Source organism: Camponotus floridanus, unplaced genomic scaffold (genome assembly GCF_003227725.1).
Source record: "Camponotus floridanus strain SB8 unplaced genomic scaffold, Cflo_v7.5 scaffold24, whole genome shotgun sequence".
In the NCBI taxonomy this organism is placed as follows: domain Eukaryota; kingdom Metazoa; phylum Arthropoda; class Insecta; order Hymenoptera; family Formicidae; genus Camponotus; species Camponotus floridanus.
Window position 1 is genome coordinate 2,345,810 of NW_020229370.1, and position 26,087 is coordinate 2,371,896.

At 36.4% G+C, this 26,087-nt stretch overlaps 2 protein-coding genes across 2 annotated transcripts; one reads left to right on the forward strand and one right to left on the reverse strand.

Moving 5' to 3' along the window:
- Positions 1-315: 315 nt before the first annotated feature.
- On the reverse strand, positions 316-2,741 carry LOC105257108 (haloacid dehalogenase-like hydrolase domain-containing 5). Its single transcript, XM_011267505.3, has 3 exons — positions 2,438-2,741; positions 913-1,727; positions 316-823 (listed from the first exon to the last, which is right to left on the reverse strand). The coding sequence occupies exons 1-3, from the start codon at positions 2,495-2,497 to the stop codon at positions 511-513; spliced, it is 1,188 nt and encodes a 395-aa protein (XP_011265807.1). The 5' UTR covers positions 2,498-2,741; the 3' UTR covers positions 316-510.
- Positions 2,742-3,023: 282 nt separating this feature from the next.
- Positions 3,024-6,203, forward strand: LOC105257107 (eukaryotic translation initiation factor 2D). The gene is made up of 9 exons (XM_011267504.3): positions 3,024-3,079; positions 3,364-3,745; positions 3,822-4,124; positions 4,185-4,520; positions 4,726-4,868; positions 5,031-5,111; positions 5,200-5,404; positions 5,469-5,637; positions 5,736-6,203. The coding sequence occupies exons 1-9, from the start codon at positions 3,024-3,026 to the stop codon at positions 5,798-5,800; spliced, it is 1,740 nt and encodes a 579-aa protein (XP_011265806.1). The 3' UTR covers positions 5,801-6,203.
- The last annotated feature ends 19,884 nt before the right edge of the window (positions 6,204-26,087 follow it).

The window sequence follows — 26,087 nt, forward strand, 5'->3', positions numbered from 1 at the left end:
ATATGTCTATCGTCTCAACATATATATATATACAATACACAATAATGTGCCAATTTATATTTGTTTAATTATTCTATCTACAATATATATATATATATATTAATCTGAATCTTGTAAAAGCATTTTTTTTCCAAGATCTGGTGTTCTCTGACTGATAATTTATTACAGTTCCGCATATATTTAATCTTATCCTAATTGTTTTTATCAATTAGTCTATTTAGATGGGTTAGTTAAAGGTCATTTTGTCGTTAAAAAATTAGTTTAAAAGAATCAAAAAATATCGAAAAAGGAGCAAATTAAATATATTATGCTTTCATAACATATTATAGCCTCTCGTGCTATTTTCTGTTATTATGCTCTGGAACATCGTCTAGTGATGTAGGCTAACATTTTCTAAAGAATTATTTGTTATAATACTCACGTCGTTTCGTGCACTTCGTCTTCTTTTTTTTCTTTTTGTCTATATAAAGATGAAGGCTTGTGATACCTACTTACTCTGTGTATGCAAACTTATGCAAACTTTTCTTCTTTAAACGCGAGATTGATAGCTTGCCCGACATCCTTTACGATGAATGCCGGTTTACACAAGCCATCATCAACTGGCAGAAAATCTCTAGGACTATGATCAGTTCTAAATTTGGAATCCGGCTGATACACACCAGTTTCGACTAAAATACTAATACAGGCCTTTGCGTTAGGACACCTCATGTTCTTGCCAAGGAGTTTTTCCAGACTGCGGGATTTAGTACCTTCTCCAAACTCGTAACGTGATAAATATTTGTCGTATAAATTCGCGCCAAAAATATCGGTATTGATGTTGTCACTAAAAATCAAATGCAAATTGCTCAATCACGACATGTTATAAATTAAATGTAGCTGTAAATTTTAACGACTTTTATCTTCAACACATACCCGATGGCGTAAATCGTATCGACGTTCTCGATGCCAATGCTATTGGCGTGATTTACGAGCAATTGATTGGCATGATAATATGTAATCTCACTAGGTTTTCCGACTAGAGCAGCATATGTCATGTCTTTGCCTGTGACCTTCTTATATAAGTTTTCGAGGCACAATAAAAAAGCACCATGGCCATATCGGGGAATTGGCGCCTCCGATGCCCATAACAAATCCATGTTGCACGCCAATACTGGAATGTGCGGATAAGGAACAGTAGTAGGCAATCCTGTGGGCATCCCATTGGTAATTAGGAGGTCTACCATTAATTGCAACGACGTTTCCCAATTTATTGGTTCGCTCAGAAGCACGATCCCCTCAATTTGTGGAAAATTTGGATCAACCGGACCACAAATTGGATTTCTCTTCTTCATATTTACATAGTCTAAGCACGGAAAATTCCTTACTAATTCCTCTATCGTTGTTGTCTTCTCGAAACCTAATTCTCGGGCTATATCCGTTATTGGACCTTGACCCGATATGAGAACTTGTTTATTGTGAAGATAATCAAATATTTGCAATGGTGAATGTGCTAGCACAACTTGAGATTCCGCGACTTCGAAACCTATCCAATTTGAGAGATCGACAGCTTTCTGACTGCGCAGCGAATTTCCACTATTGGTGACAAACAACGTAGGGATGCGAAATTTCCCATTTTGTCCTTGAAGCCGTTTGAAAGATTCTTTTACCGATGGCAGTACTTGTTTTCCACGTACTATGACACCATCAATGTCAAAAATTAGACCAAATTTTGGCTTTGTACTTAAATGCTGTACAAACAGAAAAAAACAAATCTATATAATTTTTTATACTGTTTAACTATTTGTGCAAAGTTCCTTGGATACAATATAAAAGATATAGAGAATTTCATAACTATATTTATAACATATTATTTATATTCATCCGTGAAACTGGCATGAGTGTAGATACAAAAATATCTTGAACTTGAAGGTGCGATAAAAAGATTAATGTCATTAAAGAAAAAATGCGATAAAAAGATTAATTTCATCAATGAAAGATACAAAAAAGTCAAAACTACATAATATTTATGTAAAAATTAAATAAGAGATATTTTTGTACGTTATTATTTTCCGATATTTTGAATAAGTGAGAGAAAGAATAATGTCAAATGAGTCAAATTTCAAATGAAAAACGAAACCGAGAGACCTCTAATGAATATTTCAAAAGTGCGTGAACATCTCCATGATGACATGTGTATATCGCATACATAAAAACTAAAAATACAACAATGACAAGTTATGAAACTCCCCCGAAGTATTATGTAAAACGCATAATACAATAACGTGCTAACATTGACGACCAGATGCGAACGATCATGAATATACGAAATAAAAATATAAAGAGAAGAGTGAGAGGTCATAAACGAAGGGAGGACTTTTCAAAAAGTAAATCGACACATCGGCGAATGACAGTTAGAAAAAAAGAAAAAGAGGAGAGAAATGGTGAAAGTGCTACTCACTCTGACTCCAGTGAACCTCGTCCGGACGTCCAGCCGCAGCAAAATATTGGCGATCGCCATGATTTTATTTTTATTTGTTAAACGTACGGCGAGGCGACGACTTGCGTGCGATCCAATCACGACCTCAAAACGCTCGCCAGCCGCCTGTCGCGGCTCGATTATACATAATGACACGCTTTGAGGTTATATTGACCCCGCCGCACACATCTCATTGTATTTGTTCGCACGTGCCGTAAGAGGACACGACGCGTGGACAGTGAACAGAGAGATTCTAGAGATCATCGCGAAGCGATCTGCATAAATTATAAAATTGTATAAAGATACGTAGACGTAGCATTGACCTGCGAAAGAAGTGCGTTCAAAGATCCCATCTGGAAGAGAGAGCCTTTAATCGACCAATCAGGATTGACAGATCTTTCCTCCTGATTCGTCAATTAATAAATACTTTCTCTCACGTGTAAAATTTCCGAACGCACTGTGGCAGGTGGAATCTACAGTTTTGACGTGAGACCACGAGTTGAAAAGCCATTTCTCACACGGAAGAGCGTTCGCGTTTTTTTATCGTACGTTCAGCAATTACGCCAAAATGTTTATCAAGCCATTTAAAATCAAGTCGAATTCTCAGCTGAAAGGAACTGAAAGGTTTGTGTAATTTTTTGATCGATTCCACAGTCTTTGACGTGTGGTTAATTTCTCATATATCCTGTGTATTTGTCAAATTGTAAAAACAAAGGTTTCTTTGTACAAATAAATGTTTTTTTCTTTCATGGAGTTTTAAATATATCACAAAAAATAAGAGGATTCACGAGATCAACTGTAACATTTTAAATTTAATGTACACATACAGTATATTTAAATTACGTTTGATTATAGTATATTTAAATATGCTAAATAAACAAGATTTAATATTGTCATATTTCTTTTAGAAAAAAATTATGCGAGGAAGTATTGGCAGCTTATCCGAGCTTGGTACAAGATATTCAAGTGCTGTTGCCTAAAAAGGAATCCATCAGCATTATGAAAATAGTAACACATAATGGACAGATAGGCAAAATATACTGCGTCGCTAAGATACCCATGTTCTTTCAATTAGATTCATATAATCTATTATTTCCCACAATTTATACATTATGGCACCATCCAGCTTTGATAAACACCTTCACTATCCACTCAGGAGTTTTATCCAAATTAGCGGGTGGTGCGGATCTCATGTTGCCAGGATTGGTTCTCAAGGAACCAGTAACATTGTACAGTTTTGGTAAACTGCCAAAAGGTTCTCCAGTATCGATCAACACTGAAGACAACAAGGTTTAGATTTTTATTCTTCTGCCAATTAGTTGAATATCAAAATATGGAAGAGAGAAGAAAAATGTTCTTTGTGCAGGCTACAGTTGCTGTTGGCATCACTGCACTTTCCAGTGAAGACATGTATTTGGCTGCTGGACATGGGAAATGCGTGGAGATTTTTCATGTCATTGGCGATATGCTTTGTCAATTGCAAGGCAAGCTACCTTTAAGGCCTGATTTGGGACCACCAAATGATGATCTCACAAAAATAGCGGAAAATGCCGAATCGTGTAGTCAACAGGCAACCGCAAATCAAACTGAAGTATTGCCGGTTAAATTAGAGCAGCTAGATATTGCCGAAGATTCAAGCGATGACACCGAAGATGAAACTGTTTCCAAGGTAAATATATCGATGATTTTTTCTTGATACAAATAATTGAAATTAATTCATTATATTTAGGAATATTTGGAAGAAACAGAAAATGTAGAAACGGAAAATGTACAAAATTCACACACAATGGAATCGGAAGTAGTTGATCCAGTCCAAGAGATGGATCAATTATTGGAATATTGTTTCTTGAAAGCATGCAAAACAACGATAAAGTCTAGTGATCTACCAATGCTGTCGTCCAATTTCTTTAAAAACCATTTGTTAGTTGTCTGTCCACCGGGTAAAAATGTCGATGTCAAAAAATCTCGATATAAAAAATTATCAGTTTTCCTGGCAGAAATGAAGGCCAAAGGAATAATCAACACATCCATCACGAAAGGTGTCGAGACCTTATTGTCGATCAAGGTAATACTTATATTTCAATTTTTTTATAATCGAAAAGTATATCTTAAAATCATGTCTTTTTCTCTTTCTTTCTCTGAGTTTACATTTAAAAAATTTTTGTGTATGTATTAAACATTTCTCTATACTTTTAGAAATAATTTTTTAATTAACATGTTTGATTAGAATAGCATACAATTGTAATAGGTTCCATTCTTTCACTCTTCAGTTTGATCACCCGCTTGTGAAGGAATTAATCGTCAATGAGGAACCGGTTGTGGCCGAACCGGTGGTTTCGAATAGCGCCGTCGTGTCGGAATGTTATAGAGTGACCGCCGACGTTTTACCAATTTTATCGAAATTTGGCTACGAGTAAGTATGATAGCCGAGTAACTAGTCATACACTTGCAATACAGAGTAATTGCAGAAGAGATTATTTTCTATGTGATGATAACAAGTTGAAATTGATATATTATATATATATAAACATGGATTTACTTTATATCGAATGCATAAAATCAATGATGATTGCAGAAAGGGCGATGTGATGAAAAGAGTGGACATTAGAAAATGTTTCACCGAATATGTGAAAGCGGAGGATTTACAGAACGGAAAGTAAGATAACGATGTTTTACTTGCATAAGTTAAACTCACTTATTTCTACGTTTCTTCTTCTACTGATATGATTTCTTTGAATTTGTAGAACATTAAAGCTGAATCCTCAACTGGCAGGTATTATGCGAACCAAGGCTCACCAGGAGACAGTGACGATGGAGGATGGGATAAATAAATTTATCGGTCGTATGACGCATATGCATGAGGTCACTCTAGCGGGAAATACTTTGTTGCACACAGGAAAACTGGAACCGATCGACATGAGAGTGACGGTGCGATCAAGCGGGAAAAAGGTAAAAACAACAACTTGAGATGCAAAAATTGTTCGCTTTTCTGATGGCATCGCGTGAATTGCAGGTGACGTTGGTAAACAACTTGGAAACATTCGGAATTAATTTGAAAGAATTCAGTAAAGAATGTCAGACCATTGGCGCGAGTGCGACAATCACCGACGATCCTGGCAAAAAGACACCTAGTGTTCTTGTTCAGGGAAATCAAATTTTATACGTGTATAAATTGCTTACAGGTGAGTCGCTTCGATTTTAATCTCTAATATTATAGTTGTGGAAATAAAATATCTAATTATCATTTGCACAATCGTAATGCATCGTTTGTTATTTACAGAGAAATACCAAATTAAAAAGAATTATATAAGAGGTTTAGAATTCGCTCCCAAAAAGAAAAAATAAAATCCTTGCATAAATAAGAAATATCCTTATAAATTTTGTAAATAAGTCAAGTTGTTCTCTTTTTTAATGTTATCGCAATGAGATAAATGCGTAATACTCGGGCTCATTTATCCAATGACTTCGTTTCGTTTCTTTTCTATCAAGGTTTTCTTGCAAATATCATTATTGCATTTTGAAACAATTTAATCATAAAGATTACAGAAGGATGCTGCCACTATATATTGCGAAAACATTTCTAAGAAATGCGATTAGAAATTGACATTGACGATATTTATCGTTCTAACAGAAAGACGTTATAGTAAGTAATAAATAAAAGAAACTTGCAACAGTACGAGTTGTTATTATTAGTATATTATTCTGACCTTATCATTTTCTATATCATGACATAAAGCAAAGAAAAACGAGAAAATACCCAAAGAATAGGTAACGTTCGTGCGAGAGATGACAGGCGATCGATGTTTGTTAATATAATTTATTATATATCGAGGTTTCAACATGGAAAAGTACAAATATTGCAATATAGGGAGGGCCCGCCAGCTCTCCTCGGGTGGGAGGGAGGGAGGGAGGGAGGGAAAGGGGGGAAGGCAGCAAAGGGTTTCGATTGCACAGAAGGGAGAGACGACGCACGTAAAAGGGGATGTTCCTTGCGGGATACCTTGGGGGGATGTTGCGTTCGGACAAAAACCGAGAGTGAACCGCGTATACGTGTATAATGTATATATATATAATGTATATGTATATATAATCATATTCTTCACATATATATTTATATATCTTTATATCGCTTTTTTTTGCCTTAAATTTATCTCTTTTTTTTTTTTCTCCCTTTTTTTTTTCGAGGCGCGACGGGGATGTCGACGGACGTCGCGGAAAGCGTGAGGACGTCCGGTCGGGGTTTCAGGGTATTTTTTTTTTCTTTTCTTTCGCTCGGATAAAAGGAAGGTTCCCTCCTCTCCACGGCCCCCGCATATATTTAATACTCGTTTTGTTCTTCATTTTTTCTCTTTTTTTTTTCTTCTTTTTTTTCTACCTGTACGCACAGGCGCGTCACGAGGAGTCGCGACGCACGCGTGCGTGTTTCGTGACAGTAATTACTTTTTTTTTTCTCTCGCTTTCTCTTTCGCTCTCTTCCTCTCGCTATCATCATAATCGTCATCGTTAGCCTTATCATTATCGTCGCCTTGCGCCTTCTCTTAACTAACTGCCTCGCAGACGTACGATCGATCGAGACATAGCGATCTATCTCACGGATGTCATGCGCTCTTCGCCGAATCCATGGATTGTCATTACGTCATCGCAATGATATAGATAGTATATAGAGCAAGCGATACGAATTACAAGAGAAAATCGTCATCTTGTGCTACTTATGAGTCTTGATTTAATTGTTTATTTTTATTCAGCTACGACGACGGTGTCTCTTTCAATTCGTATCACTCGCGATTAAATCATCTGTGCCGACTTCTGACAGCTCGCATTCATTGCAAATTCTCCGTTTCGTTTCCTAAAGAGCCTAATATTTTTCTCGTCGCTAATTATATATTTTAATCGCAATGCTTTAATAAATAGTGATTGATGCGACAGTAATGACTGACGGATTCGACGAAGGGCGCACGGAAAAATTCGTCTAAATGTCGATTAAGCCTAAAACGCGCGCGCATTTTACTCGTGGACCAGATTATATCATCAGTCTTCTCAGTTTAAAGCGTCGAGCGACACGGATTTATCCGATCGCTCTGTTCTCTTCGCGCGATTCTCGCGCCGATCAACAAGAATCGCGGATTCGGACCCGCGAGAATCGCGGCGAAGGCTCGATAATTCCCTAATCCGAACGCTATGATTCGATCGTTATTGATTTTACTCGGGCAATCTCTCTTTTCTCTACGTCTGCGGAGGAAAGCCTCATGCTCGCCCTTTTTCTTTCTCTCTCTCTCTCTCACACGCATTTCTATTTCACGTTTTCCTTTCTCTCTCTTTCACTTCACCTCGCATTCTCTCATGGGAACATATTGTACTTGCCGTTGTTGCCATAGTAAATCATCATCTCCGAATCAATTCGCCTAAGTCGTCATCACTATTATTTTCTCTCTTGCTCTCTCTCTCACTCACTCATTCTTTCTCTCTCGCTCTCTTTCTCTCTCTCTCTCTCTCTCTCTCTCTTTTCTTGCTCGCTCGGTCTCGTTTACCTTCTGAATTTTCATAGTTTTTTTTTTCTTTATGCAACACATAATGCGACTAGGTAGTACAGATTAATTAATAATTAATATCGTGTTAGTGTTATACAATAATAACGTATGACTAGACAATGCAAGATAATAATTATATCGTAAATATAGTAATAATCATATTATGGATCGCAATTTATATCAACAATGTAGTGGCGCGCACGTGTTTCGAAGAATGGTAACAGTCTAATTACCGTTTTGTGTGCATGTATCTGCCTCTGTGTGTGCGTGTCCGGTGTGCGTAACTATTTTCCCGTTTCCTATACATGTATTAGATGTATGTATGTATATATGTGCACCCTTTTTCCCTCGAGTATCAAGATCTGTCTGTTGTTCTGTTCTCGCGCGTATTACATCGTGAATGTGAGATTAAAAAGGAGGAGGTTGCAATCGGAGTAAAAAAAAAAATTGCACAACGAGTCTCGTGGAAACGAACGATTTCCAAATTCGAAATTCGCAATTAAAAACGGATCCCTCTCTTTCATCCTACTCTCACGATGCAACATCCCGCGAGCTTTGGTTTATATGTATTTGTTTACGTGTTAGTGGAAGCTTTCTGCGCGTTTATATAGTTAACGTCGGTATCCCGATTAACTCCTTAAAAGGTATGCGAATAAATGCGTCCATCGCGCGATACGTGCGACTTCCGTCGAGAGAAACATTAATAAACTGTCGGGTAAAATGCACGTATAATTCTTCCGCGCGATCCTACGTGTACATCTCTACAGAAATAATGAAATCATTATATATCCATAATATAGTGAGAGAGATAAATGAACGACAGTTTCAGTTGCGCGCGACGCAACGTCTCGCGGACACTCGACCCTCCTTGATTGTTAATTAATCGTCGTAACCGCACTCATTAATCACGATCATCGCGAGGTATCTCGTCGCGCGCCAATTATCTCGCACGATAATAAGATATACGCAACGATCTAATAATGATATTCATACGAGTCGCATAATGTCGCTTCGTCTACTAATAATATAATACGTAATAGCATGACGATAATAATAGCAATAATAAGAACGATAATAACACCAATATGTACGTGTGTGTATACAAAGTTCTGTCGAAGATACAATACGGTAATATCTCTATCTTTTTCTCTTTCTCTCTCTTCCTTTCTCTCTCTTTCTGTCATCACAATTACTCATTTTTTTTTTCTATACACTGCTATACGTAATGGGAAAGCTGTTTTCACGATTGCACAGGTGAATTAAGATCTTTGAAGGTGTAACGAGGGAAAAAGATTCGGGGTTTTTTCGCGACCCGAGAGGCCCCGAAAATCTACTCCTCGAGAGATTAAAAAATGCGTCTGCGGAGAGAAACTCTCTCGTCCTCGTCGTTTAACGGTTTCGCGATATCGACGCCCATCGATGGATTTTTTTACGGGGAAATCATCGACGGACATCAATCTGGGCTGAATCCAGGGTGCGGTTTTAGAATCGAAAAATCACGAACAAAAGAAATCGATCTAAAAAGATCTCTAGAAAAGACGAGACTCTTCCGTAATATCCTCCTCTATCTTTTCGCGAGACGTCCCATCAAGTGATTCAACACGTTCGGAGACGTATCGTTGTTTATCGGTTTTTTTTTTAAATTATATATACAATATATATATATACAAATAAAATACAATATATGTATATGTGTATGTATATGTATATGTGTATATATATATAATATATAGTAGTTGTATAAAGAGTTCCCGCGATGGCGCCCACGGGAATTTCATTTTTAACCCATATTAATCCGATGTCGTCGCGTAATTTGCAACGTTATTAAATTAATTATTTCAATTTATTATTATAATTAATCTAGATATCTTCAGATTATTAAGGGTTAAGCTCTCCGTAAGTTTATAGTACTTGGAATCCCATTCGATGATTAATTTTCACCAAGAAACACTGAAACGGTTTTGTCGACAAGTTGAAAACATCGCATCGCCGACGCTACAAACTATAGAATTATCAAAGAAAAATGCTCCTTTTAATCTGCGCGATAATCTCTTGCATACAGAAGCAAATATTTTTACGTTTTAATATTTTCCTTTTGTGGAGCTGTGACATTGACTATTCGCAGTAGTAAAATCGAGACACGGTCAGACATATTCGATGAGCCGATCGCTTCCGTTCTGATTAAATCAAATCGATCCTCCCCTCCCTCCCTCGTTTGTTTACTTCGTGCGAGGCCTAAGGAGTAAAATCTATTTTCGAGAGTCAACCTTGATCGTCAATGTGTGTTTTTTTCTTTCCGATTATCAAAAATTTCTTATTTCTCTCATGTATCATTACTCACTAAATAACTTCATCAATTACACGTAACATCGATTTTGTCGACAAGTATATCGATACTTATCGCGATAATTACCGTTTCAAAATTGATCTCGAATTAACGCAACAACTCCCTTCTATTATCCTAATCCTTATTCTCTTCACCTTCTGTTTGTTTATTATAATATCATTACGCTTTTTTTCTTTTTTTTTTTAATTATTAAATCATCCGTTATACATCGAGTATCGCAAAATTGGAAATGCTTAGGTCTTCGCGATACTATCGCTATTATTATCACTTGGAGTTTTTATGCAGTCCTTAGTGCGAATCGTCCGATTAAATTGGAAGCATTAAGAATCCGCGCGAAATTTTTTTCTCGCGAAGATATAATTTCTCCCCTTCCCTATTCCCGTGGTCCAAAGTATCGATTTATGATATTAATCAATTCACGTATCCGCAACAATTTCTCCTTTTTTTTTTGTGACGAAATAAAACGTTCCGTATTTTAAAACGTAAGATGTTTGCGATTAAAATTAAATTAGAAATTTGGCAATTAAATTTATAAATTTTTATTAATTATTAAATTTTTAAGATTGTAATAGAAATCTTAAATTAAAAATATAATTGACATATCAATTTTGAAAGAAGCACATAAATTTTTTAAAAAAAGGAAACAATCTCAATTGTATGGAAAAATAAAATTTTACAATAATTTTCCATAACGTTTATAGCATAATTCAGAGCAGATTAAATCCTATCGATATTTGAACAAAGGACCTCCGCATTAGCCGATCGATATCCTTGTTCATTTTATTTGCTCACTCATGTTGTCCCTTTTCATAACGATGTTATGCATATCGCATAATATCTAACGTTATCGTTATCCTTATTATAATGTATATCTATTGCGCGATTCCTTTTCCTTAATATCGCTCTTATTACTCGGTTACAGTAAATATCGCTATTAATAATACCGTATAAACCCGTCATAAAATACATTACTTTATTTAAATCCGTGTATCTCTCTCTTTTTCGCTTACGGCATCTACAACGTTATCGTTTCGCTTTTTTTCGCTATATACGTTACGTCGATTAATAATTACGGAATTGCGGTGAGAGCATACCTAGCATCCAGCGGCGATCCTCCTCCCTCGATGCGTAGAAATCGAATAACCGCTTGATTCTTTCGCCTAATTGCCTAATTAATATCGAGACATTGAGTCTCTTTAGTATGCCGATGAAGAATTAGCATCGATCGAGCATTAAATAAAGTCGATCAATCAGCTGCTAGGACATTGCCGTCAATGAAAAATATCTAAAAAAAGGAATAATTATACGATTTATTGAAATTCACTGATAATCGAATCATGAATAATTCTATTTAAATATAAGTTACACAAAAAGCATTAATTCATTCGTAAGTATATGATAAGTCGGTAGAAACAATCGCGCGGAAAACACGTAATTAAGAAAACAATTAATCTGCTTATCGACTCGGGTCAAACAGCAGGAAAATAATGTCGTATTAAAGTCTTTTTTAATCTAACTGTTCGGCCTATTCGTCCGTCACTAAACGAACGATCAATTATCGCCATGTGAATCTAGCTTGTTTTTCGCAATAATCTATTTCTTTCAGTACAGCGAGAGCCTTTCAGCAAAATTGATTTCAAATTATTTTTAATCATCATTAATATATCGATTTATACATAGGATGTCCCAAAATATCTTAATTTTTTCAATCATTTTTAATATTTTAACTCAATATTATTTAATATTGAAATTTAGAATTATTGAAATTTAGAAGATCTTGAAATTTCTATAAATTTAAAAAATACATACATACACACATATATATATATATATATATATATATATATATATATATATATATGCATTGAAAAAGATACAAAATTATACATGGATTTTTCTTAAATTTTCAACATTCAGAGAAATTGTTATAACAAAAATCAGTATTGAATTTCTTTAAGAACAGTCTTATTGTTAATGTGTCATTCGTCTTTCGGGATATCTTGTATATATCGCTTATCACATTGTTTGTTACATCATGATACCTTACATCTCATATGTCATGCCAATGAACAAACTGAGACGCAAGAAACTTTCCAGCGCACGTTTTGGAGCGATTAATTAGTCACGTAAAGCGACTAATTAAACGGACATCCAAGATTAATAAGCGAGCCTATCGAGATATTCATCATACGTATTTGCATGTGTGCGTGATTAATTCATTTGTGTCCTTGTCTCACGTTAATCTTCAATTAATAACGGATTTTTGTTATTTTTGTGAGCATTGCAATCACAACAAAAGAAGAATCTTCAAAACATTTTCATAATTATTCCTGAAGAGAGAATTGCTTTATGCATTCTTTAAATTTCTGTTAAAATGTTATAGATTGTTATCAATCAATTTTTCAATATAATTCAAATAATTAAATAAAATTAAATAATTAAAATTATCAAAATTATTTATTATGTTGATCCTTTTCGTCATGAGTCAAGCATCAATATCGTGAATAATCGTATATGCAAACTTTTCAGATGATCAAATAATGAATATATTTAAAAAAATAAAATTAAGACGTTGTAATTTCCTTCATGACCATCCGTTTATGAATCGTTCGTGTGCGTGATTAACTTTCCACATTTCTTCATCTTTCATTACGACTGACCGATAAAAGTGTTGACGTTTAAGAGAATAATGTCGTAAATTGGAAAGAAAAAATAACATAAAAAATTGATCCCTTTCCTTTTAATAGATATTAAGATTTGAAAATATTAAGAAAGGTAAATTTTCTCTGTGGAATCTTAACGGATATCATTTTGTATCAAATTAATTAATTTTTTAATGTCTAAAAGATCGATTCAATTATGAAAGAATAATGAATTGTGCTATGATTTGAAATGATAATATTCTCAAGTATATTTATCCATATCATATCTATAATTTTCATATGTTTGCATTCTTTTCCCTTCATTGATTGATTAATTTGTAATTACATAAAGGAATATAATAATATATTTAATTGAAAAAAATATTAGACGGAACCTATTATTTTACAGTGTGCGTGTTTAATGCCTCCTATCTTTTTCTCAATTATATCCATCGATTGATATCGAATCGTCGGTTGTAACAAAAATTACGAAACAAATTTTCATATGAAAATTATTATGTATTAAGTGCTGTGCGTGATTATATATACACAAAGCCCTCGATCTTCGATATTTTATTAATAATAACTCGATACTTATAACGCAAATGAAAATAAGCAAATTGCACAAAAGTCTAAATTATTCAAGGAATCGTATATATTTCGTCCAAAGTTGCATAAACAGATCATTTGTCTATTTACAGTTACGATTATCGTCGTATAGATGTAATATATGAACATTGTCTTGAATTCTCTGGTAAACGAGGCGTCAAACAATCTTATGCTATCTCGCTTTTGCTCGCAAAATCGTGCGATCGAAAGTAAACGAAATTTTATTCTATGCGTCTCGATCGTATCAATTTTGTTTCTCTTTCTAAAATTCAAAAACGAAAAAAGGAAAGTATCTTTTCCTTTCCCTCTCTGATTTTCTTCCCTGATTCATGCGTTTAATGCTAACCATAATTTCGCTCACGATTTATATTTAACATACGTTCGTATGTTCCTTTCTGCTTCCTTACTCGTTTCGTTTCTTTTACAGCAATGGTTTAATAGCCGTCAAGATTGGAAATATCCAAAACGGTAGTATTGCACTGCGTTAGCCTGCCTGACAATAATTTTTATGAACACTTACATACATACAACGTTATATAATATCGCAATGGTAAAATCGCTGGTAATCGTAATAGTAACACGAGGTCGTTGTGACGACGACGACAACGACGACTCGATTATACATCGGAAAATATCGATCATGTCGACAATCTTTTAACACTGATAACTATCGTTTATCTGGATGCTCTCCTTGAAACATAACTCGCGTATGAAAAATCAACATCTGTTTCAATCATAGACTTTCAATTTGGAAATGCCATTTGGCATTTGCGTAAAGTTAAATTGATATGATATTGCATAAAACATATACTAGAGTTTTAAAATTAATATAATCGTTTTGGATTAAATAAGAAAAAAGTTACCTAATTTAATATATAATTAAATTATATATAATTATATATAATTAAAATATATTATATGTTATATATGTTATATATAATTAAAATATAAATAAATAAATAATATATATATATATAATTTATATTCATATTATACTATTTAATAAATGTATACATACTTAATATATATGTATATATATCGTATATAAATTAATGAATAAATATAAATTAATTATAAGTTGTGTTTCGAATTAAGGAATAAATTAGCAATATTTATCTAAAATTAATATTAAAGACGACTGATATAAATTTTACGTTTGATCAAGGAGAACTTCCTCGACTGTTCTTTTGGGATGCCATTTTTACTTGAAAAAAAAAAAAAAGAAGAAATGTTTTACCTTAACATTGGTGATATTCGTTTAACTTTCATTCGAACCCATGTCGAAATATATGCGTTCTTTGTTATAAAGGGGATATTTTTGGCGATAGTACGATATATAATTCGAAATCGATAATCAAAAGTGCGTATATATATATATATGTACATGTATATATATACGATTCTTCGTGCGGCTTTTTTACGCAGAGGATTAATTGCACGCGTTATGGAATGCGCAATAATGTGTATGAACGTCTCGTCTATTTCTCTCGACAATTGAAAGTAAATAACAATTATTTTGATAAAAACATTCTTTAAAAAAAAAAGTGAAAAGTAAAATGAGAAATAAAATCTTGTAAGTTACAATTACTATAATTAATCTCTTCGGAGGCTCGTTTCCGAATTAAGTAATTAGAATGAATAAAAAAGGAACGGAATCCGAGATCGTAGACGAGAGAAGGAAGTCTTTTGTCGCGCGCAAAAATCCTCAGGATACGGATGGAATGTTTCGATAGATCGATATTGGCCTCTGGTCTTACTTATACAAGCGCCTCGCAAATATCCCGTCGAAAAATTAGATACATCAACTCCTCTCATCCCGTCCTTTCTATAGAGTCCTATAACTTTCGAAGTACTCTCTATATTATTTTTCTCGCGATAGTGAAGCGATCGATTTTCGGCGAAAAGTCGCCGAAAAAATCGCAACCTCTTAAATCGACGTTTCTTCTTTTACGCGATTATATAAGTTACAACGTTCCTTCGGAACCATTTTCTTTTAATTATTATTCTATAATTCGCGACACACATGAGCTACTTGAGTGAAAACAGTATCCGTTATCGATTTCTCGGTAGAATAGGATTGATTTATTTTATTATTTGGTAGAGAGAATACGAGAGCCTTTTTTAATGAGCTTATGCGCTCATTAAAAAAAAAATGAACGAAAATTTCTAATCTCGAATGACAAATTTTAATCCGCGCAAATGATATACGAATACCATTTTTATCCACGCATAGCGCATCGGGAATCCAAGCGAGTATCGTGAGGTCAATTACTCTACGCATACATCTCAGGATGGAAATCCGTATTTTCAGCGCATATTTAACGGTAAACGCGTAAACTGTTCGCTTTATAATTTATATCGCTTATCGCGCGTAAAGGATTGAATTTGAACAATCCGTGTTCAACATTAAATGATACGCTGAAACAGAGAACAAAGGATCGCTGCCGGGCTTCCTCGAAGTGCTCGTGTGAGAACGCTCGGGAAGGAAGATTATCTTTAATTGGCTTTCAATTCTCGCGTTAACGCCATAATAAGCGTTCTGCTTCGAGTAGCCTCATCTACTCCCGCGACTACGTCAATCGAAGTAATCGGAACAAACTGATCCCTTAATTTAAATCAGCCTGTCGAGAAGACAGAGTGATAATTTTAATCATCCCGTTCTAGCAACACGATAAAACTCGTTTCGACCGACGAAAGATAAAATTCGAGGATAGCCGAAAAAGAAAGTTTCCTCCGAGGAGACTTTTCCTTGACGTCTGTCAAGGTTTTCTCCCGCGATTTATTTCATCGGACTGGAGAAACGAAGCGAAACTTTCATTTCCCGGCTTTTCTTTCCCTCCGAAGCTTCCTTCGAATTCCATAGTCGACGCATATCGAGTATAAGTAACCATCTCTCCTTCAGCTCGCCGCACGAGCGCTTAATTAGAACGTGAATTACGAAAATCGGTCGTTATGCGAGATTCGGTAACAGTCTTATCGATGAGCGAGCGAGTCTCGGCGCCATCGTGATTCGGAAAGAAGACGATGCGAATGCATCGGTTACTGATCGAGGTGATCGCGCGATTAAGCCGTGACATATCGATATATATGTCAGCTGATCGTAGCTATTAAACGTTGTCACACGCACATGCGGGCTTTTCTTTCGCGATTAGCAACAGAACGATTGCGATCTTAGATCAGCGAGATGTCGAATGTTGCAGCATAATTCGCGAAACTACGATAATCTCTCAAAGTAAGGAATGTTCGCGACAAAGTATACCGCCGATGGCAAATTATGGCTGTTGCGTAACAACAAAAATTAGACCGCAGGGACGTGTGAAAACTGTGAGAAAATGTTTTTTTTCGCACCCTGGCCACGAGGAGGACCCGACTTTTGTTTTTAAAGAGAAGAATTGTAAATCGGAAGAACTCCCTCCCCCGTTTTTTCCTCTCCTATCCCCATGATGCACTGTGAAACCTGTCCCATTAAACGTACAACGAAAATCTGTGGGACATTTCGTTAGAAAATCATTTATTTTCGTCTCGAAATTATTCGTGTTAATATCCGCGCGCTTGACTTTCCGTCTTGTAATTTGTGTGCTTTTTTCCCGTTAAAGTTTAATAATTACATTTATATTTTTATATTGTTTATTTGTACGCGTGTGTTGAGTGTGTGTATGTGTGTATGTAGGTATGCAATGTGTATATATGTGTCATTCTCGCCTCTTTCATGCCTCCTTCCGCTTGCGCTTCTCTTAATCGAGCGATCTAATAATCGTCAATCGTTCTCTAGATTTCTCTCTCGCGCTCTCTCATCCTCGCGCAATTGATTTTGTTCTGTTTTTTTTAGTATCACTATAGAGTTATCATAATTAAATATTTATACACCCATTGACAGACTAGCTACCACGTTTTTTGTCGTTTAAATATAGTTTCATAGATATCAATTAATTTAATTAATTAATTAGTTATTATAAGTTATGAGATAATTAATAATTAGAATAATATATATCAAAACATGTACAGAAGATTATAGATTACTTCTTTTTTCTCTCTTTTCTTTCCCTCTCTCTTTCTCTTTCTCTCTCTCTTAACTCTTTTTTTATCCCTATGCTCTCTGTTTCATTCTCTAGACTGACATGTTTTCTTCTTTCCACTCTAATCCGTCTCAATTTTTCCTTTTTTTTTTTTGTTTACAGAGTAGTTATCAGTTTTGTGGATCGTTGTGGCTCGCCTCGGAATAATTTCTCGAGTACTTTAAATATTTTCTATTTCATTCTCTCTCATTCTTTCGTTCGCTCGCATTCACTCTCTTCCTCTCTCTCTCTCTCTCTCTTTCTCTCACTCGCACTCTTTTATTTGCATAATATTTGTTTCTTCTTTCTCTCTCTCTCTTTCTTTCTTCCGCTTTTTCTTCCACATTTTTTTAAGTTAGTTTAGACAGTACATAAATACTTTTCATTTTTTTCTTAGTTAGGCCTACGATGAGCTAGAGTTGCTTTTGCTGCTTTTCCATGACGCCGTTTCCATTTCGCGTTTTGCTGCGCACGTTTCCGCATTTTACGTACGCCCGAGTCCGTACAAAAGTAATGCACCGTCCTACTCCGTTTCTCGTTACATGCAATTTCATTACCTACCCCTTTCGCAATCGTATTGCCGATGCCGCAAGTGCCGCTTGCATTCTTTATGCAAAAATCATGAAAGAAACACTTAATTAAATTTATCAATCGCGTCATAAAATAAAGTGCCGTTTCAATTCAAGATTAATTAATGTCCAAGGAAGATCGGATTATCGATACATTATAACTTGAGGCTAGGAATTTAATCAGATCCGCGGATAGTTAGAAAAATGCAAAAGGCGCTCGCGGGATCCGCAACGATGATGATTAAAGTTCGTGGATTATATGTAATTCTCATTCCCTGGTTAAGTGAAAATTATCTCTCGAACGATAAGAGGGTGCCTGGATCGGAAGAAAACTTTCCCGTTTAGGGCGAGCGATGTTTATTCGATCATTAATGATATATAATGATGGTACAATTACTCGAATGATGTATCTCTTACTCTCTCTTCCCTTACGCTACATCTGTTTTTCTCGTAACACGAAGGAGGACGATTAATGATGAATCATGACGATGGGTGAATGAATCAATGACTGTGAGTCTTGTAATAAATTTATTATGCCGCATTTAATGTATGAAATGGAATAATGATTACGAATTACGTGTGTATGCGTGTGTGATGAGGTGTGAATGATTCGATGAAACATATCGTGGCATTTCGATGAGAATACATGATGGCGCGATGAGATGATTAAATGGGTGAAAGAAACGACGAATGAATCCTTAAGCAAAATCGAAATGATGAATGCCACGATTGTGATGGATGACGATGCGATATATTAATGACAATGATTTATGGACAGTCTCGTGATTTACAACTAACAAACAAGTCGCCGTCGACATAATGACGACGATTGTGCGTATTTTAGCATACAGCGACGCTACTTTGTTTCGACATGACCGAAACAGCTTCGCTGAAAATCCTCGGACGATTTTTTCGCTTTCGCGCGAAATTCCTCGCGAAATTCTACGCGCGTCTCCTCGTCTCGGATTAAAAATTACGACGGCCTCGAATTTTCAGCAAAACCGTTCGCAAAACGATTCCCATCACTGGAATCCCTATGACCGATTATTAATGTTGCGAAAAAAACAAAGTCGGTTTCGTTGTTATTCGAAAAATTTCATTCCCAGCTCCGGGCAACTTAATTTCGTCAGTGTCCATGACTGCTGCGATTGCACATAATTATATCCCATGCAACACAGAAGATTGCCGCAATGTTGCCGCAATGTTCTGCATGGGATACGACTGGCTTCCATTAGATTTAAATTATTCGGGCTATCTTCGGCGAGGCGTCAGTCCGCGAGAAAAGATAATGTTTTTGACTACAGCACCACTTTTTGGATTTTTCCCCGGAGCCGCACCTCGACCGATCGACAAAACACTTTATATTGCACAATGTGAGGCGAATAAACATCGCGCGCGCTTCATTTCGAATAATCTCTCAAAATTTATATATCGCGAAATATCAGCAATGAGATATCGAGAAAATGATGAAAAGATATGTAACAGTGATTAATGCGGCGGAGATATTTCAAAATAATTATAATTATTTTGAAATATAATTATTGAATATAATTATATGCAAGTGTGAAGAGAGAGAATTAAGCAGATTCTTTTTCATGAAACAACCGCACATTGCTAATATTTCCAGGACGACTTAAGTGTGAGAAATGTGTAATGTCGTTCAAAATTTTCCGATGTATCAAAGAATATGAAGATTCTCAACGAAATTAATGGAACGCCCGAGAAACGGGCCTCCTAAACGTTTTTTTTTTCTCACGAATCGCACGATTTTTGGAGCTCGATGCTATCGTTCCTTCGTCACCGCACCGTCGTTTTCCGGGCGGTTTGCCTTTCATCCGGCCAAGCCACCTCTCATCCCTCACTGCCGAGAATAACGTTATCTCCGCGAACAATTCCGCGCTCCTCCAAAAGGAGGAGCTCCGTCTTGTCGAAGCCCCGAGGACCCGCTCCTGGAATCGCGCGCCTCGATCCTCGGGGATCCTCGTCGACGACAGCAAATCCGGCTTCGCCGACGAGCGAGCACAATAGGAGGTTCCCGCGATATCGTACTTTCCGAAAATTACGCCAAAGTTCAATCTGGATACGTCAAAGTCGCATGGTGACAAAATCGTGCGAATCCAGGACGAAATTTGTGAGATGAGAGACTCGGACTTTGCAGCGCGACTTTAGCGACTTTATCCTTCAATGTGCGCACTTTTTTTCCATCGTATCGCTCGAATACGATGTCGCGAGAACGTCCTAATAATAATCGCCATTAATCTCGGGATGTTAATCTTCCGTCTATCCCGTCAATTTCCATCATCGCGCGCCGATCCATCATCCGACAGACTGATTCGCGTTCGGTTTTCCAACACGCGTTTCCGTTTCCCTCGCAATCTCTGCCCTTCCTTCCTTTCTTCTCTTCCTTCTTCTCTTTCTCTCTCTCTCTCTCTTCTTCTTCTTTTTTTTACGAGTATAAGAGGGTACGAGCGCTAGTTAGTAGTACAATAATATCGATAATGCGACTAATGGTTAAATGTAAATCGTTTAATAAATGTAATATCGTTCGTCCATCGCAGAAATCAGTTAGAAACCGCGAATGTACCGATTTACTTCGAGGCTCTCGTTTCTTTCGAGATGTTGCAGGATACCCTTGATCCTGTCGTCGGGAAAGTCCTCGCGTCTTACGAGCGCGTCTATGCGATCGATGAAGTGCATCGAATGCATCGAAAGAATCGGTCAAACTGCATTAGGTACGCGGAATCATTGTATAACTCTTTCTCCTAATCTTGAAGCGCGAGAAAAAAATTTTGAACGCAGAAACTTGTTAAAGAAAAAATTTCATGATCGCGCAAATCAAATTAAAAATTTTTTTAAGAGATTATAAACCGATGTACACAATAATATATCTATGTAATAATAATACATAAATTGTGGAAAGTAATTTTCAATTGGAAAAAATCCCCCTCACGATACAATCTCCACGACCGCACAGGCCAGGCTCGCGCGCGTTGCATGTGTGTGATAGTATACGAACTGTGTGTATGCGTGTCTGATTCCGCGTGTGTGTTTTTACTTCCCCTTCTCCGAAGTCATCGGTAATTATCATACTCATTATCATCATCATCATCATAGCGATATAACTAACAACGATTATTGAGACATAAATACAATACACATAATGTATATCTAACGTAATAATCGTATGTAATATATTATATTTAAGTAGATTAGCGTGCTCATTCTCTCTTTCTCTCCCTCTCTTTCTCTCGCACTTTCTCTCTCGAACTCGCCTCTCTCTCTCTCTCTCTCTCTCTCTCTCTCTCTCTCTCTCTCTTCGCGTTCTTTCGCCAACGACAGTAATATCTGATCCGAATCGTTGCGAGCGAGTCTGCATCCCCTAAAAACGGGGTAGGGCTCGCACCACTCTTTCGACCGCCGCCATTTTCTCCCGTGAAACGCATTTTCGCTTCCTCCTCAATCGCCTTGGTCCTCGCATCCATCTTTCTTCCACTCTCCCTCTTTATATCTACCTATTTTTACGTTTCGAGCGCCTCTCTTTTAGACAATCAATCGAGATCCAGAAGAGATTCGGAAAGTCCTGATGGACTGTTAAGTATTCGTGGACATAACTAATCACAGTATTCACCGATATTCGAAACGAATAAGTCGCTTGTTTATCTTCTTTGAATGATATCGTCACGAAAGATACGCAAGTAACTTACTGCTTGACATTCAACTGGATGTGCCACAAGTTTTCTTTCCAACAAGATCTGTGAATTGTGTAATGTATTTTTTAAACAGGAGTAATTTCGATAATCGGGATGTCGCCCTTCCGTCGTGTTGGATCAACGATTCAAGTTAATTATCGAAGGACCGACATCGCGTACTGTCAGAATGTAAAGAAACTATATTTATTTTCACAACATCGTGACACCGAACTCGATTTTTTTCACTTTATGTGTATCGTCGAGTTATCCTTTTACAATGCAATTCTTTCGCGGGTCTCCTTTGGAATATACAGAACTCCAGAAGAGTTATATTTACGACTAGCTTAAGACTTGAAATTTATATGCATATAATAATCTCTAATGCTAATGCCAACTCTACGCGTATTCGTGAGAGATTCGTTTATAATTCATAAATAGTATAAATGGAAGATTCGTCAAATTCAATAAATCAAATTTCTTTATACTATTTACAAATCGCGAAGAGTCCGCATAATCTGGCGTTAGCATTGTACGCCTTGCATCATGAACACTGCCCAACATACACATCGAATATAAATAATTTTCCAAAATGTCATTTTTTTTCATTCTGAAGGAAGATATGGCACATGCTTGACGCAATCGTCTCCAATAATTATAACAAACAATTCGCGGTTCGTAAACGATTTTGTCGCATTCTAGCGGTGTTCACGAGATTATACTAAATTGCTATAATAATAAAGACGCTACGAATCAGGATCCATAAGCGTGTTTCGTGCATCGAGGTCGAGCGGCTCGTCTCGTTACATCTATTAAATCAGTCTGTAATTCGTGGAATGCCGTAAAAGAAGAGATCGTGGAATGTCGGTGAGAATGGAGCAGAGGGGGATAAATCGGTATATAACGGGGGGATATAACGGGAGATCGGGATCCGGTGTATGTATATGGCAACTGAAACATTTTAATAGAAATAAAACGAACGACTTGTTTGAACCAAACACAAATCAGTTTAATCCTTAAATAAAACATAATAGTTATGTTATTTAATAATTTTAATTAAATAAATAAATAAATAGTTGGTAAGTAGTAGTAAGTGGTAAGTATAGTAATGACGGTAACAGTAGTAGTAGCAATGTAATAGTTATAAGAGCGGGTGGCAGAAAGTGGCGACAGTAGAGCGATGTTAAAGTGAGCGAGTGAAGAGTGATTGTAATAAAGTACTTCTTTATAATTAATTAAGTAATGAGGCGTTAGAGGTTACACGTAGCTACTAGACGAGAGACACAGAAGATATACACGATCATAAGTAATAATAATAATAATAATAATAATTAATAATAATAATAATAATAATAATAATAATAATAATAATGAGAGATGACGATGGCGATAATAATATAATATAACCAGAATAATAAGTCTAATCATAATACGGTAATAGTGTGAAGGAGAAGAATAATTGTTATGGCATATATAATCGTACACAATATGAGAAAAACGTCCGGAAAAACGGACGCCTCGCTGATATCGAGAGGATGCCGACGAAATACGATTCATCTCTCATGTATTCCCATTACATAGCTGCCGAGGCACACTTTCGAGTGACATTGATGCATGCCAGCACTTGTCATTTTAATTCTAGTGACGGCTTATCTGTGACAAATACACACAAGTGTATTTCAAATCGCAAATAAAACTCACTGTTCGTTCTTTCAAATAATGCAATTAACTCGAAAGATTGCTTTGTACTATTCGAATGTTATCGCAATATATTTGCTATAATAAGTTTGCTATATCCATATAATTGCTATAATCATAAGTGATGAGGGGAGACCAATCGTCGTACAAACACCCTCCGATCAGCGAGTTATCGAATTTGCGCTTATGCGCTTATGCGGCGACATTTAAATGCACGTCGACGCTTTAATTTGCACTAATGTTCGAGATCCTGCCGCCTCTCGCCGAGACTCGGCGTCCTTCATCGGGTAAGGATTCGCGCGCGAATCGACGACGGCTGTGAATAAATAAAGCAATATCTTAGAAAAAAACCACAATGCTTGCGTATGGGAGTCGCGAGACAGACTTTTCTGGAGGGAGAGGGGGGTGAATAGCATCCTCCGCTCTTCCTCGCGTCTCTCCTGACTCCCGGACTAGACACAAAAAGGTACACATAAATAGAGGACAATATACATGTGTTTACGCGTCCGTTTTGGTTTCTTTGACTAAATCTAACCCTTATTCAAGTGTCGCCTCACTTGCAATTAAGTACAATGCAAAGTTTCTCACGCTGTTTCGCGCATCGATCATTTCGCGAAATGTCAACCGCGATCAAAAACTATCTAATAGCTGTGAAAAATCGCTTGCGGGGGAAGCGGGTGTAGGAAATCACTTTGGCAAAATTATCTCTATACGATCGGAAATTATCCACGTGGTTGTGGAGAAACATATCCATGACTATCAAAGAATCATTTTGAGAAAGCGATTTCAACTACCCACAGTTATAGAGAATATTCTTGAGATCCGCCCAGAGTCTTTGGAAAAAATAGTTTCTAAAGTGACTGTAATTATTATTGGTGGATAACTGCTTCAAGATACAATTCTGTCCAAGTCATCTGTTCACAACTCAATTCATCGAGCCACTCGAAAAATACAAAAAGACCGAATCAATGATTGCGCTGCGCGAAACGAACGTGAGAAACTTCATCCGCTTGCCTCGCGTCGTTTCACTTAATTGCATACATCATCGCGTTCGCCTTCAATTTCCTCATTTTCGCTGCTAAGCATTTATCTTCTTCTTCTTCTGCGCGAAGAGAGCACGTAATATCGCACAAATGACGCGTCAGTTTGCACGTAGACTAGATGCGTAATTTTTTAATCTGATCTGAGATCGAATGTCGACCAATTTTTGTCATTAATCCGTGTATCACATACTTGTGCACCGTCCTCGAAGAATATGTAGAATGTATTTTTTCTCTTCGGAATTTCGGAGAGTCGGAAGAACATTAAATCCGCGCGTATATATATATATATATATATATATATATATATATATATATATATAAATGTATAATTGTTTCTCGAAACGAGAATCGACACTATACAGGATAAAGGCGAAATGACAAATATATAAGTCGAATGTACATCGTAAGTATGTATATGCATATGTATGTTTGTTCTTCTATTTTAAAGAACAATGCGTTTACATTAATAATCAATTGCGTAATCGTATCTACATTTTCCGTCGAAACGTGCAAAACTCGACGACGAAAAGTGTACAACTAATGCTCGTGATGCTTGAGCGACTATGCGCTTCAATTTGTGCATCTGACATATTATAAATGTGAAGTAAAAGATACAAATATACGTGAAGATTAAAGTATTTTTTTAATTTTTAATAATTTTTAATTCCTATTAAAGAGACAAAAAACCCGTTTTAAGAGATTCTTTGCGTTCGCGACAAGAATCTCTCAGAGATTGTAAAAAGACCATGAAGCCATTACGTAACATCGTAAAACATCCTCTGGGACGGTGCACCTTTGCGGAAAATTGTCAAGAGTTAGAGAATTCGATTCTGCGAAAACGCATTTTTACTATCTAAGTACGTTTTATAAAAAAAAAGAAAAGGAAAGGAAAGCGACATGTTACGCGCGTATCATCGACATGTATGAGCGGCGATGGAGACCACCTGAGTACTGACTAGCACAAGTGTTTTACATGGTTATTAGTTTACGCGGTATCGCTTCGCGATCTCTCCTCGAGACCCTTGCTGTCTATCGATCGCTCCTTGCCACCTTCGGGGAGCACAATACATACATCCCCGGCCCAGGAATAAATACGTCTCTCGTTACAAACGGGGTAACATCTCTTTTAATTAAACTAGGCTTACCTTATTAAAGTACACATACATCGTTCGAACTCTGTGAGTGCGAGCCCAGCCCCAATATCTTATTATATATCATCTCTTTCTAGCAATCTTTCGACTCTGTATGCCATCGCATACGTCGATACACCTACCTCCCCGCATTTTACATCCCCCGAATCCTCGAGCTTTTTCACGCGATTAATTCAGCAGTCAATTAATTAATGTCTTCACGAGCCCCGATAACAGTCAGACCCGTTCCTCGCTCTTACGGATTTCTGCGAAAAAAACCGATTCTAATCTCTTCTCCATCTCTTTCTCTTTTCCTTTCCTTCGT

Bases quoted from the DNA above. Each gene is read 5' to 3' on its own strand.
- LOC105257108 (XM_011267505.3), bottom strand. From the start codon at position 2,497: ATGGCGATCGCCAATATTTTGCTGCGGCTGGACGTCCGGACGAGGTTC. The intron at 1,728-2,437 runs GTGAGTAGCACT...CTGTTTGTACAG, and splicing joins CGAGGTTCACTGGAGTCAGA to CATTTAAGTACAAAGCCAAA. The intron at 824-912 runs GTATGTGTTGAA...TTTGATTTTTAG, and splicing joins GATACGATTTACGCCATCGG to TGACAACATCAATACCGATA.
- LOC105257107 (XM_011267504.3), top strand. From the start codon at position 3,024: ATGTTTATCAAGCCATTTAAAATCAAGTCGAATTCTCAGCTGAAAGGA. The intron at 3,080-3,363 runs GTTTGTGTAATT...TATTTCTTTTAG, and splicing joins CAGCTGAAAGGAACTGAAAG to AAAAAAATTATGCGAGGAAG. The intron at 3,746-3,821 runs GTTTAGATTTTT...TTCTTTGTGCAG, and splicing joins TCAACACTGAAGACAACAAG to GCTACAGTTGCTGTTGGCAT.